General features: G+C 38.3%; 1 protein-coding gene across 2 annotated transcripts in view; it reads left to right on the top strand.

Annotated features, from left to right (window-relative positions):
- The window catches only part of TBC1D32 (TBC1 domain family member 32), a 76,217-nt gene that overhangs the window by 37,357 nt on the left and 24,653 nt on the right, over positions 1 to 14,207 (top strand). For both annotated transcript variants that reach the window (XM_081940260.1, XM_081940259.1), the window contains exons 14-17: positions 392 to 514; positions 1,800 to 1,908; positions 3,206 to 3,299; positions 8,376 to 8,501. In XM_081940260.1, the coding sequence (XP_081796386.1) occupies positions 392 to 514; positions 1,800 to 1,908; positions 3,206 to 3,299; positions 8,376 to 8,501 (452 nt within the window). The remainder of the gene's footprint in view (positions 1 to 391; positions 515 to 1,799; positions 1,909 to 3,205; positions 3,300 to 8,375; positions 8,502 to 14,207) is intronic.

Raw genomic sequence — 14,207 nt, 5'->3', positions numbered from 1 at the left:
AAGGTTCAAAATAATTGCATCAATTGATATCTTTGTGTGGAGAATATGTGAGTTATCTTTTGCCTGGAGTGTATTCAAATCAGTCCTGGCATCTTAGAAGGATCCCAAACAAGGAGGATACAGAGCTGTTCATCAGAATAGATGATAATACCTAAGTGGATGAATCGCCTGACTTTGTACAAAGTTGACTTACATGTGATGTTTTTCCAGCTCAAAATGCATAATATATTAATTTTTACAACAAGTGGGGATAAAAAACAATATTAGCCTCCCATATTATGTTACTTCATGTATAAAGGACAAGCTGAGTCTGAAATCTTACTGTTTAGGTTTTAACATGACTGCATGACCAAGATGTCTAACTGTCATTCCTATATATTGTGTCTTGCAGGTTATTAAATGTGCTGTGCTGTGATCTAAATACACTTCTTCTTCTAGAATCTCAATACAAAATATCAGAAGTGCTTTTAGATGCCCAGAATGAAAATGTCATCAGTATTTCTGAAACTCCTCGGTAAGAAACAATCATTTAAAATGTTGTGACTCCAAAACATGGTTCTCTGTATTCTTCCCGGTCCTCTGTGCATATTTAGAGAAGCCAGTTTGGAGTAGTGGTTAAGGTGTTGACCCCGAAACCAGGAGAGTATGAGCTCTAAAACACCCTTAGAAATGAAAGCTGTCTGGGTGATTTTATGTGAGACACACTCTTTCAGCCCAACCCACTTTACAGGGTTGTTCTGGAAAAAATAGGAGGTGGGATAAATGTAGTAATAATAGTAGCAGCAGTAGCAGAAAAGTGCTGACTTTTTTTTATTACAGCTTACTCTTGTTTTCTTAAAACTTGTCTCTAAAGGAGTTAACAATGATTAGTATATCTGTCCATCTGTTTTCTGATTGAAGATGTCAACCACTTCCAATTTTTAGCTTCTGTTTTATAAGATGCTCTTAAGAAGTAGTGTTAGTAGTGTTAGCTCAGAAACCAGATGAATAATCCAAATATATAGGAGGGGGCCGCACCCCAGGTCCGTGAACCGGCACCAGTCCACAGCATGCTAGAAACCGTACCATGCAAACAAGCGAAGCCCCATCCGCAGGATGCAGACATTACACAAAACCACACCCTCTCCAGTCCACAGAAAAATCTCTCTCCATGGAATCAGGCCCTAGTGTCCAAAAGATTGGGGGGGGGGGCACTGCTGTACAGTATAGATCAGGGGCGTCAAACTCAAGGCCCAGGGGCTGTATCCAGCCCGCTGGTGCTTAGATCTGGCCAGCAGGGCTGCCCTGGAACAGTGAAGGAGTGGCCCACAGTGCCTCTGCCAGTGAAAGCAGAGCTCGGAAGGGCTGTGGGTGGCAGAGGATTGCAGGAGGCTGGCAGAGGGGCAGCTGAAAATGGAGCTCAGGAGCCCGTTTTCTCTGGCAGAGCGATCGAGCCACACATGGGCCCCTGACGAGTGATGTCAAGCTGACCACGTTCACCCTGGCCATGCCCACTCCGCCCCCCCTCAGGTCAAACACAATCCTAATGCAGCTCTCAATGAAATTGAATGACTCCCCTGGTAGACCTTTAATAAACTCATCTTGTGTGGCATTAAGGGAAGATTATGTAATGGAAGATGGTGTATGCCAATTCCCCATTTTTGTAATTGTAATGCCAATTGCTGGAGCCTTGCTCAAAACTGAGTTTGCCGCTCCCATATTGACAAAAGGATGGGAGCTGTTTTGTGGATGATCTGGATCCCAAGTGTTACATTTTGAGTTTTGTAGTCATTTCTCAGTTCAGTTTTGTTTTGCTGCAGGCAATTTATAATTGATGGCTTATCGGTTGAGAGAAACCATATTCTTGTTAGAATAAGTCACGTTGGGGGTCCAACCGAACGGATCTTGCCTCTGAGAGTACTGCATAAGGTTGTAAATATATTTTATGTTTTCCTTTTCCTCTAGCCTCACTGTAGGTTGCAATTGATTATTTTCTCTTTTATTTAATCAATGATTTGTTTAAAACATCTGCTGCTCTTCTGAACAGCTTTAGAAAATCAGTGTTGGAATGCTTCTCATAACTTCTGAGATTATGCCCCAGATATGCATTGCTTATTCAGTGTTAAGGTTTATTCCCCAAATAGGTGCAAAATATTAAACTCCCAAGGTTGAAGACTCCAACTGTTGAGAATCTATAGCAAAGCTGAGCTACCGCTACTCCAAGTAATCCCTCTATATCAGGGGTGTCAAACTCAAGACCCGGGGGCCAGATCCGGCCTGCAGGGTGCTTAGATCTGGCCCGTGGGGCCACCCTGGAAACAATGAAGGACCGGCCTGTGGTGCCTCTACCAGCAAAAACAGAACTTGGGAGGGCTGCAGGCAGCCCTTGCAAGCTCTGTTTTCGTTAGCAGAGGGATGCAGGAGGCCATCACAGACAAAAACGGAGCTCGAGATCCTGTTTTCGCTGGCAGAGCACTTGGGCCTCCACAGGTGCCCCTGACATGAGAGACGTCGAGCTGGCCATGCCCACCCCGCCATGTCCAACTAGCCCCAACACAACCCTGATGCGGCTCTCAATGAAATTGAGTTTGACACCTCTGCTCTACATGCATGCATTTTAAAAAAATATTGCACTTCATTTAATTTTGATTAACCCTGTATTTAATTTTTATTAATTAGCTATAGAATTGATAAACTGTTTCAATCTGAAAAAGACAATACGAACACTCTACCAATACAGTAATTATAATAAACTAGCTGATAACCTGGCGTTGCCCGGGTATGTATTTATCCCAATCCTGCATTAGACAGGAATGGCGAATGTCAAGTGGCAACGTAAGTGCGGAATGGGCTGTCCTCCTTCCTTCCATGAACGTCGCCGCAATTCCTGAATAGGCTAACAAGTGTCTTGCTATTTCATATACTAATTATATCTGTAAATGACTTGTAATACCTCCATTATGTAGTGTTCGTTTTGTCTATCCCTCTATTATCTTTCATAATTATCTATGGATTGTTGGTTTTTTATAGACCAACATAGTCAGTCTACTTCTGCCAGTGAACTCAATGTATAAAATTAGGAATGATACGCTTTTTAATAATAAAATTAAATTGTAGCACCAAGAATAGTATGCTGGAATTAAGATGCCGATTCTTTGAACAGTTAAATCAATTAAGTTAGTTGAACAAAGTATACAACTTTCTTCTTCACTGTGCTCTTCCTTAGGGTGATGATCCATATCCTTGGCCAATGTTTTCATCATATCCCTTGCCAGCATGCTATCTTGCTGAATTTCCTAGAAAAAACCATTCAAGGAAAGGTACATTGTGGTTTTATGATGTACTACAAAAGTATAAAGTATGCATTGTTTAATGAGGCTACAATTTCATGTGTTAACTACAGTAGTATATATTCTCTGTAGCTATTTGGTAGTTCAGCCATCTTTACCACTTCATTTTTTTATACATTGAAACGTATCTTTAAGGGAAATTCCTGTATGTGAGATGAAATATACACATTGTTTATGAGGTAACAGAAGGTTGTTGGATTCACTATATTTTCTTTCACCTTTTGGCTTGTATGTGGTCATTGAGATGCAGCGTGATTCTGTTTACTGTTGAATTATTCACTATCACAGATGTAGCAATCGCACCAAGCACAATTTAAGTGGAAAGAAACAGAACATGTGGAGATACCTGTCCAGACAGGCACTGCAGTCAGTTCATAGATTCTAAGCATGTACGGTTTTTTAAATAGAACAAATACATAAAATATTTTCTTTCTTAACTCTGCAAAGCAAGGAATTTTCCTTCACTTGATTACTGTTCCAAGGGTAGTATTTATTCCCTGGAGAAGATCAGAATTGAGTTATCTGTACCTATTATACTTTTGTTTTAGTTTGAAATATAATTATTCTTTGGGTATAACACCTTGGTTCATGCTTATGTACATTAATAAGCAATGGATCAAGAGGAGATAACTTTGCTATTATTCTCTGAATTTAATATGAACACAGCAGATGTTTTTAAAATATGATTTTATTGAAAATTTTAAAAACAAAAGTAAAAACTAATACAAACTAATAAAGTAGTAGAAAAAATAACTTTGTTTAATAAATAGGGTTATCCTCATTTGTAAGTTATTATTTTATTTGGAAAAATCCATTTGAAATGGGGCATTAGCAATCTGATATTAGTTAAAGGTAAAAATAAGTAAACTGTAGCACAAATCTTGTCAGTATAAATAGGGAAAAAAAATCTCGATCACTGGAAATCCAATATAGACTCATTTCTAAACAATAGCTTGCTAAACAGACTTTTTAAATTCCATACATCTCAAAGGAAATAGTTTTCAAATAGGTTAATTAATAATATTACATACATGGGGGGCGGATTGTGCACATGTAAATAAACCATCTCAGATAGTATAAATGTAAAAACAAACTCAAAAATTCCTCACCTACTACATTTTACACATTTAAACATAGAGGTGAAACTCGAAAAATTAGAATATCATGCAAAAGTTCATTTATTTCAGTAATGCAACTTAAAAGGTGAAACTAATATATGAGATAGACTCATTACATGCAAAGCAAGATAGTTCAAGCCGTGATTTGTCATAATTGTAATGATTATGGTTTACAGCTCATGAAAACCCCAAATCCACCATCTCAGAAAATTAGAATATTACATGCAATCAATAAAACAAGGATTGTACAAAGAACAATATCAGACCTCTAAAAAGTATAAGCATGCATATGTACTCAGTACTTGGTTTGGGCCCCTTTTGCAGCAATTACTGCCTCAATGCAGCATGGCATGGAAGCTATCAGCCTGTGGCACTGCTGAGGTGTTATGGAAGACCAGGATGCTTCAATAGTGGCCTTCAGCTCTTCTGCATTGTTCGGTCTCATGTCTTTCATCTTTCTCTTGGCAATGCCCCATAGATTCTCTATGGGGTTCAGGTCAGGCGAGTTTGCTGGCCAATCAAGCACAGTAATCCCACGGTCATTGAACCAGGTTTTGGTGCTTTTGGCAGTGTGGGCAGGTGCCAAGTCCTGCTGGAAAATGAAGTCAGCATCCCCATAAAGCTCATCTGCGGAAGGAAGCATGAAGTGCTCCAAAATCTCCTGGTAGACAGCTGTGTTGACCATGGACTTAATGAAGCACAGTCTACCAACAGATGACATGGCTCCCCAAATCAACACAGACTGGAAACTTCACACTGGACTTCAAGCATCTTGCAGTGTGTGCCTCTCCATTCTTCCTCCATACTCTGGGTCCTTGGTTTCCAAATGAGATGCAAAAGTTGCTCTCATCATTAAGAGGACTTTGGCCCACTGAGCAACAGACCAGGTCTGTTTTTCTTTAGCCCAGGTAAGACACTTCTGACATTGTTTGTTGTTCAGGAGCGGCTTGACAAGAGGAATACGACATTTGAAGCCCATGTCCAGGATCTGTCTGTGTGTGGTGGCTCTTGATGCACTGACTCCAGTCTCAGACCACTCCCTATGAAAGTCCCCAACACTTTTGAATGGCCTTTTCCTGACAATCCTTTATTTTATTTGTTTCGATTTATCAGTCGCCCCCTCTCCGCAAAGGGACTCGGGGCGACGTACAATTAAATCAAAAATACAGATGTGGCATGGAGGAGGTGACATCAATATTTTACAGTCAAATACAAATGAAAGCCACTAGGTTCAAATAAATAGCAATAAATTAAAACAATTGAAACAGTTTAAAAACCCCAAAATTTACATTTAAAATATTAAAATATTAAAATTGCCAGGGAGGTTAGAAGGTTCTAGTTAAGCCAGGCCGGCTAGTTGGAACAGGAATCCTCTCCAGGCTGCAGTCATCCCTGCTGCTTGTGCACCTTTTTCTTCCACACTTTCCCCTTCCATATAACTTCCTATTAATGTGCTTTGATACAGCACTTTGGGAGCATCCAACTTCTTTTGCAATTACCGTTTGAGGCTTTCCCGCCTTATGGGGGGTGTCAGTGATGGTTTTCTGCACAACTGTCAGGTTAGCAGTCTTTCCCATGATTGTGATTCCTACTGAACCAGACTGAGAGACCATTTAAAGGCTCAGGAATCCTTTGCAGGTGTTATGGCTTAATTAGCTGATTGAGTGGGACACTTTGAGCCTAGAGTATTGCACTTCTTCACAATATTCTAATTTTCTGAGATTGTGGATTTGGGGTTTTCATGTGCTGTAAGCCTTAATCATCACAATTATGACAAATCACAGCTTGAACTATCTTGCTTTGCATGTAATGAGTCTATCTCATATATTAGTTTCACCTGTTAAGTTGCATTACTGGAATAAATGAACTTTTGCATGATATTCTAATTTTTCAAGTTTCACCTGTATCCAGAAGTCGTCTCCTTCCAAATCTGCATGAATTAGCAGCATGCTGTGTTGATATGCCACACTTTCGATCCTCAGTGTTTATCAGATTTGTAACTATGTGGATAGCATTTTAGTTACCCGATATTTAGAAGCAGTTATGTAAATATTTCATCAGACTAGAGATTGCAAAGATGAATAGATAGATAGCCTTTATAATGACTCCCATAGGGGGTTATGACATCTATCAATGAAATACTATATGAGGTGACAGCTTTTCATCCGGTCTGCAGCTAAAACAGGCCCCACGAAAGCAAAACAATCACTTTTATATGCTTAGAGTAACCTTAACATTTTGTAGAAGTAGAATCAGCCTTGGGAGGGAATACATCTCAAAAGGAGCCCAAATTAAATGAGGAATAAAATTTCCCGATAACTACAGAACGCTAAAAAAATTTCTGGTATGGAAAAAGAAACTAGGGTGCATGGTATATGAGTTGTGTAATATGAGATGTACATATGTGCATGGAAAGTGCAAGGGATGAAGCTGGTGAGTATCTGAGCTGGACAAAAGTATTGTGTAAACACTGAGCAAGTACCTGCCAGACTCACAGTAAAGGATCGCCATAGATCCATTGATTTGAAAGGGTAATAGGAAAGGCATATGATTTATATGTACAACCTGATTGTTATGTTCTGCAATAGGCCAGTCTCTATTGGTAGGTAGGCAGGTAAGTATATGCATGTTTTTCTTGTTTGCAGTAAAGCATCTTATCCAGTTTCATTCAGCCAGTGAAGCTTCTGCTATCATGAATGCAGATTGAGTTTCTGGAGAACAGACATATATATTCCTGTCCCTGTGTAAAATTTGACAGATAAGAAAACGCCATATTGCAACTAACTGAATAACCCTAAGTGTGAATACAGTAACATTAACTAGAAAAGCTAGCATATCTCTCTGAATAATTACAGGGGACAAATGGCTAACTCTGAAATCCCATTTATAATCCCCTGAGTAAATTTAGCATATATTTGTCATAGAATCAATGTTCATTTCCATGAGGAAATATTTCATTCTTTGGCAACTTAGTGATTTCATAGTGGCTAAGTATTATATCAAGGTCTTGGAGTAAATATTTGTACAGAATATAACTCCTTTTTCATCTATGTGTAGGTGAAAAATCAATCTAATTCCAGTTGCTAGATTTGGACCGCTTTCTTGAACTTCATGTTTAAAGAGTTTGAGTGTTTTTCACTTCCGAATTGAACACTCTGACTTTGATGCCTTTGATAGGAGATATTCTACCAGTCATACCAGCATTGAACTTGACTTCTGGTGATAACACCGCCATTGCAATGGTGCTGTCATCACCGGATGCAAGGTGGGGATTAGGCAGTTCAGCCTTCTCCCTGTTGCCTGCCACCCTCTTGCCATCTTCTTGAAACTGTGGACTAATTTTTACTTTAACTTTCCTCTTTTTCTGCACAAGTCCACAGAATCCTTTTTGTTATTTTTGGAATTCTTAGCAAACTTTAAATCAGTTGTATCCAACCTATGGCCCAGGACAGGTAGTAATGCTGCCCCATAAGATAGTTAAAAAAAAGATTAAAAAAACAAGTTTGTTATTTATGTAACTATACTATATATTTTATATCGGTGTAAGGCAATTCCTCTTCACTTATTGTGACCCAGGCAAACCAAAAAGTTGGACACCCATGCTTTAAATCATACTAAGCCTTAAGTTTTCCAATTCTTTCCTTGCAAATTTGTGTTATTTGGAAATTCTGCCTTTGTTATACGCCCTTCTTTACATTTTTGAAACTTATCTGTTGTTTTCAGTTTATTGGAGCTACTTGGTAAAAAAAAAAATTGATAATTATAGCTGTGCTTTCCCAGTTTGAAGTTAGACCTGAATCCACAGATAAAGCAATTGTTTAAAAGATATAGAACCCATTTTCTTCAAATTTAGGGCAACAGAATAGTCCTAGCAAGAGACCTTTTTACCACTTTCAGATGTGCAATGGTATTTTCATCTTTGTTTCAGATGATGATGTTAGCAAACTTTTATCTATATTAAAAAACCCAAATAAACAGACGGGATGGCTTGAAAATGTTCAAAGGCAGTTTTGTGAAATCATGCAAAAGAAACCAGATGTCATAAGTGGAGCCAGTAAGTTTATTTCTTTGTTTATTTATATACAAATGCTCTTTCAGGTAACTATTCAAAGAGACTGACAAGATTTAAAAATTAAAAAAGAAAATGTAAAAACAAAAATTAAAAGCAATGTTAAAATTAATACTGAAATAGATTAACAATGAAAATCCCTGGTAAAAGAAATGCACCTTTATGATCTCCTAAATATCAAGAAAGAGGAGGCTGAAAAAGGAGTCGGAAATGCATTTTGTAGCCCATAATTCCATATTTTTATCCAAAACAAGTAACTTTTCTTTGTTCACTTATATCAGGGGTCGGCAACGTTAAACATTCAAATAGCCTCAAAGATCTGAACTGGAAGCCCCCCGTTCAATTCTGGAGCTGAACGGAAGTCCAGTTCCCCCACCATAGAGTCTCCTCCTAGTGCGGCATCCTTTCTCCTCTACCTACCCTAATCAAAAGCCCTATCAATTGTAGAGCTGACAAAGACAAGGAGCCACAGCAAAGGGATGAAAGAGCCACATGCGGCTCCAGAGCCATGGGTTGCTGACCCCTGACTTATATTAATAACCCTCACTACAAAGCATGATATGCCTGTAGGTTGTAAAAGAGGAAGGCTTTATATCCAAATGTTATTTATCTGATGGGAACTTATTTTGGAGGTTAGACTTATGTTGGGAAGGATATACTGTAGATCTATAGTTGGTAGAACCTTTCTGTTTTATGAAGAAGATGCAGGTTCACTTCCTTTCATCTCCAGATATTGCAGGGAAACCATTCCAAGGTCAAGCATAGAATGCATAAGGATTCACTTTGTGTGAATATGAGTTCTCCTGTGCACTGCTTGGAGAGTCCAAGCATGGGTTAACACAGTCTATCTGCCCTAGGACTGAGTGAATTTTTCTTTGACCACACCTCCCTTTGCCTCATTGGGATCAGTTTAAAAACGAAGAAGTATCCATTGCGGGACGCCCATCCCATAGTCAATTGAAAAATAAGAGTCTTGAACACCTCAGAAGACCCCGGGTGGGTTTGGACTCTCCCACAGCACCCAGAGAACGACCGTTCAGGTAAGCCAACGGTCTTTCTCCTGTGCGCTGCTTGGAGAGTCCAAACATGGGACATACCCAAGCTATTGTTTCTCAGGGTGGGAAGTGTCCAGATTGTCCGGAGCCTCGGCAACTTTTTGCGAAACCCTTCTTCCAAAGGAAGCTTTGGCTGAGGCAAAGGTGTCAATTTTATAATTTCTGATGAATGCTATGGGATAAGCCGATGTAGCCGCTCTACAAATGTCAATGATGGACGCTTGGGTCACCCACGCTGCTGAAGTGGCAGCACTCCTCGTGGAGTGTGCAGTCACGCAACATGGCATGGCCCTGCCCTGATGTTCATAGGCCATCTTGATGCAGGCCTGCAGCCAACGCCCAATGGTGGAAGATGACGCTTTGTGGCCCAGTGACCCAGGATGAAATGATCCAAAGAAGGATTTGGAGCATCTAAAGTCCTTAATCCTCTTAACATAAATGCGGACAGCATGTCTCACGTCCAACTTATGCCAAGTACGCTCCTTGGGATGCGTAGGTCTAGGAGAAAAGTTGGGAAGAATCACTTCCTGGGCTCTATGAAAGTTAAATACATCCCTGCGACCCACTCGCTCACACAGGGAGGGGCTACTCCGGGTGCCGTCCTCTAGAGAGTGCCTGGGGACGGTGCCCAGGAGTAGGGCCTTCTCTGTGGTGGGCCCTACCCTTTGGAATGACCTCCCCCCAGACATCCGGACAACAACCGATCTTCGCTCCTTCCGTATGAAGCTGAAGACCTACCTGTTTTGTCAAGCCGGCCTGGCATAACGTTACTATCTTGCCACCCCAGGTCATTTTACAATGGGAAATTTTGTTTTTAATATTTTTGGGGTTTTAAACTTTGTAAGTATGCTTATTTATGGACTTATTTTTACCTCCTCTGCACGATTTTATGGTGCTATCTTGATTATTGCTCTGTACGTCGCCCCGAGTCCCTGTGGGGAGAGGGGGCGACTAATAAGTTCAATAAAATAATAAATAATAATAATAATAATAAATGTAGTTAAATTTTGAGTATAATGTATAAGACAAAGTAATAATAGCTATAGTCAAATAAATGATCAATAATGATAATAAAGCAATTATATATACTAGATTGATAATATGAAATTTTATACAAACTGTAAGTGAGGATGATGGAGATGATGTTGAAAAGCCTTTTTATAAAAGATAATTCCATATAGAAGACAATATAAAGATGTAATATCATTGGATGATTTCAGGATGATGGAATGAAACTCCATAATATAAATTTATTTCAAATTTAATATGCTTTATATAAAAAGGATGTAATAATAGTTAGTTTAATGGATGTTTAACAATTATACATATTTGTATACATGTATATTAGATTGATGATACTAATAATGGAAAAAACATGGAATTGAAAATTATTAGAGAATGTTATCAATGCTAAAATAATAGAATGATTTAGAATAGGATATCAAAAAATTCTTTATTATTGGATATATTGAAGATGATATAATGAATTATTATAATATAAATGGATACATATTTAGAATACCATGCTTAAAAGAGAAACAATAGTGATAATCAAACAAATGAAGTATAATAATAATGTATACAAAGATATTTGATTGACAATATGTGATTTTTGATAAAACTCAAGTGATGACTATAGAAAGTATGCAGAAAGACTTTTTGACCAATCGACACTGTATGCAGTTGAAGAGGTTTTTATGTTGTATGTTTTGTGTGTTTGTGTTTGTTTGAAAATAAAAATTTTATTTAAAAAAATAAAATAAAATCTTGATGTCCCCTCTGTGACATATAATTCTTATTTTATTCAAAAAGGGAACTACTCATGCAGAGGAAATCTAAAAGACCATTAACTTGGTTTAAGCAAGGTTCAAATTGCCCCCATTAAAAATCAAATTGCCCCCCTGCGGGGCATGGGCCCCACGTTGGGAACCACTAATGTAGGCCTTCTTTCAATTTTTTTTAAAAAAATAACCTTGCAAATCCCTACGAGACCAAATTGCATGAAGGAAAATAATATGATTACATACAGCAACATTGTGAACTTAAGGAAAATTGTTTAGCTTCTAAAATGAAATGTTCTGTGATAACTTTATTGGGATATTGTATTTGAGTGCCATATGTTTGTTGTTGTTATTCATATTTCTCAATAATATATCTGGGTGTTCAGCTTTTGTTTTGTTTTGGGAAGGTTGATGGTCCATTCCCAGAACCACTTATATGATTATTTTTAAAAGAATTAATGCAAACTGGTTTCCCATTTTTCACACTTTTAAGCAGAAATTCTATTGAATTTTAGAATTGTAGTAACCATCCTGTAATTTATCCATCTCCTGGAAATGTAGGTATAACTTAGGACAAGGGCCATCTTTTTAACTGGGGCATTTTAATTCCTCAGTTTAGAATCACCTGAGAGAGATCAGGAACAGGAATGTGTCTTCGATTATCTGAAGCAATAAAACTAGGGAATGCATTAGAACATCAGGTGAGATTAACTTATTTAAGGCAGCATTATTTATTTCTCAATCTGCTACTTAAATTGGCTTTCCTATTATTCAGTGAGAATAGATATAGAAATAGAAATAATAGATTAGCAAAAGCTAGCAATTGTTATATTTCAATATTGAACCATCAGTAACCGGAAAAAGAGCTGCTGGCAGTTTGCCTTGTAATCTCATACCGAAGTCTAAGAATATAACTCCAAAGCTAATTTCCTCAGCCTGAAGTTCCGTTTTGAAAAACACTGGAAGCATGAGAACTTGGACATTTTGATTACTTTCCATCTTTTGATAGATTGGATATGTTCCCATCTCCCAAACCCTGTTTTGCTGCATTTGCAGAAACTGCTTATTTGCTTCCTTCTTTTCAAGTACAAAAACTAGATGGGCTACAATCATGACTTCCATTTCAGGGCCTGTTATGAGTATCTGTGTCTTTTAACATATGAATAACTTACTGTAAACTACAAGGTGTAATACATTTACTCCAATAATATTTTTATGTAATTAAAGTTTTATTAATAATTACAGATCTTAGTATTTTATTGTTGTACTTTCTGGCCCATAGGTCCTGACAAAAGTTTGATTTGATTTGGATATCCATTGTAAATCACAGATTCTTGGTCATTATTTTTATGAGATTATGTAATGTGAGAACCAGAAGAAAAATCTAGGACATTCTGGAGGTTACATTTAACTTGGTCACCTAAGTGAAATGTAATGTTTTGCCCTATTTAAGCATTTTTTAGGGCATATGCTGGCTTTAATAAGACTCATCAGATGAGTTGCTTTATAACTCAAACATATAAACAAGTGCTTATATTTGAATGATTAAACCTGTTTTGTTGTTTTCAAAACATCTTGCAAAAGATATGATTTGAAGAAAAGAGCTTAGCATTACTGCCAATTACAAAATATCTTGTTCAAATGCTTTGGAGCATCTACTTCAGGGCCATCAAACTTGCAGGCCGGATGCGTCATGCATTGGCCACCACCACACCCCGTTTAGCGAAGGGCGGAAAAGTCCCGATACATCATGTGATGACGCTGTGAGTTTGACACCCCGATCTATATTTTTAGCATATGTGCTTATCACATTCAATTCACAGTAGAATATATAAAGATTGGTGATTCATTAAACACATCACACATCTCTATATAAACAAAGGGCCTATATTTCTTTAAAAAACAAATTTGGTTTGCCATTTATCAGTGTCCATAGTCACTTTTTTTTAAAAAAAAATGACACATAGAATACTTTGGTAAATTTTATGAATATCTATGTCGGTTTGTCTATTAGATTTAGTGATTGTATACGAAAGGGGTGTCAAACTCATTGAGGGCTGCATCAGGGTTGTGTTTGACCTCAGGGGGCTGGAGTGGGCCAGGGTGGGCATGGCCAGCTCGACATCACTCCTGTCAGGGTGCCTGTGGCGGCCTCAACACTGTCAGCCAAAACAGGATTCCGAGCTCCTTTTTCGGCTGCCACGGTCACTGCAGGACTCGCAGTGCTTCTTCCCCCCTAACTCCCATTTTCACTGGCACTCCTGAGCTCCGTTTTCACTGGCAGAGGGTTGCAGGAGGCAGTGGCAGCTGAAAACAGAGCTCAGGAGCCCATTTTCGCTGGCAGAAGCATCGCGGGCCAGTCTTTCACTGTTTCCAGGGTGGCCCCACAGGCAGATCTAATACCCTGCAGGCCTTGAGGTTGACACCCCTGGTATACGAGAATAAGCAATGATCAGTCTAATTGTCAAACTTCGGTACTACCATTCATAATAAAGCCATATAAATAAAAGGATCTTGCTTATACTGAAAGAAAATATCATTGCAGATATGGGATTTTTTTGCCCTATAACATTTAGCATAGAGACACTACTTCATGCAAAAAATGCACATGAAATTTATTGCCCTTTGAGGTAATCTTGCTCAATTCAAACAACTGTCTGAAAAGTGGCTTTTTATGCAAAAGATGTGGATGGCTGACCTAGAGCTCTTTATCACAAACTGACCTTTATATCAAAATGAAAGCCAAACTTTTCTCCTCAGTAGACAAACATAGACAGTGAATGTAATTACAGCTAATTTTCCTTATGCTAAAACTGTCTGACATATTCTAAAGCAATCCTCGGAGAATCTAAGCA

Source organism: Natrix helvetica, assembly GCF_964273705.1.
Source record: "Natrix helvetica genome assembly, chromosome: 2".
Classification (NCBI taxonomy): domain Eukaryota; kingdom Metazoa; phylum Chordata; class Lepidosauria; order Squamata; family Natricidae; genus Natrix; species Natrix helvetica.
The sequence above is the reverse complement of the archived record's forward strand: the minus strand, read 5'-3'. Positions and strand labels throughout refer to the sequence as shown.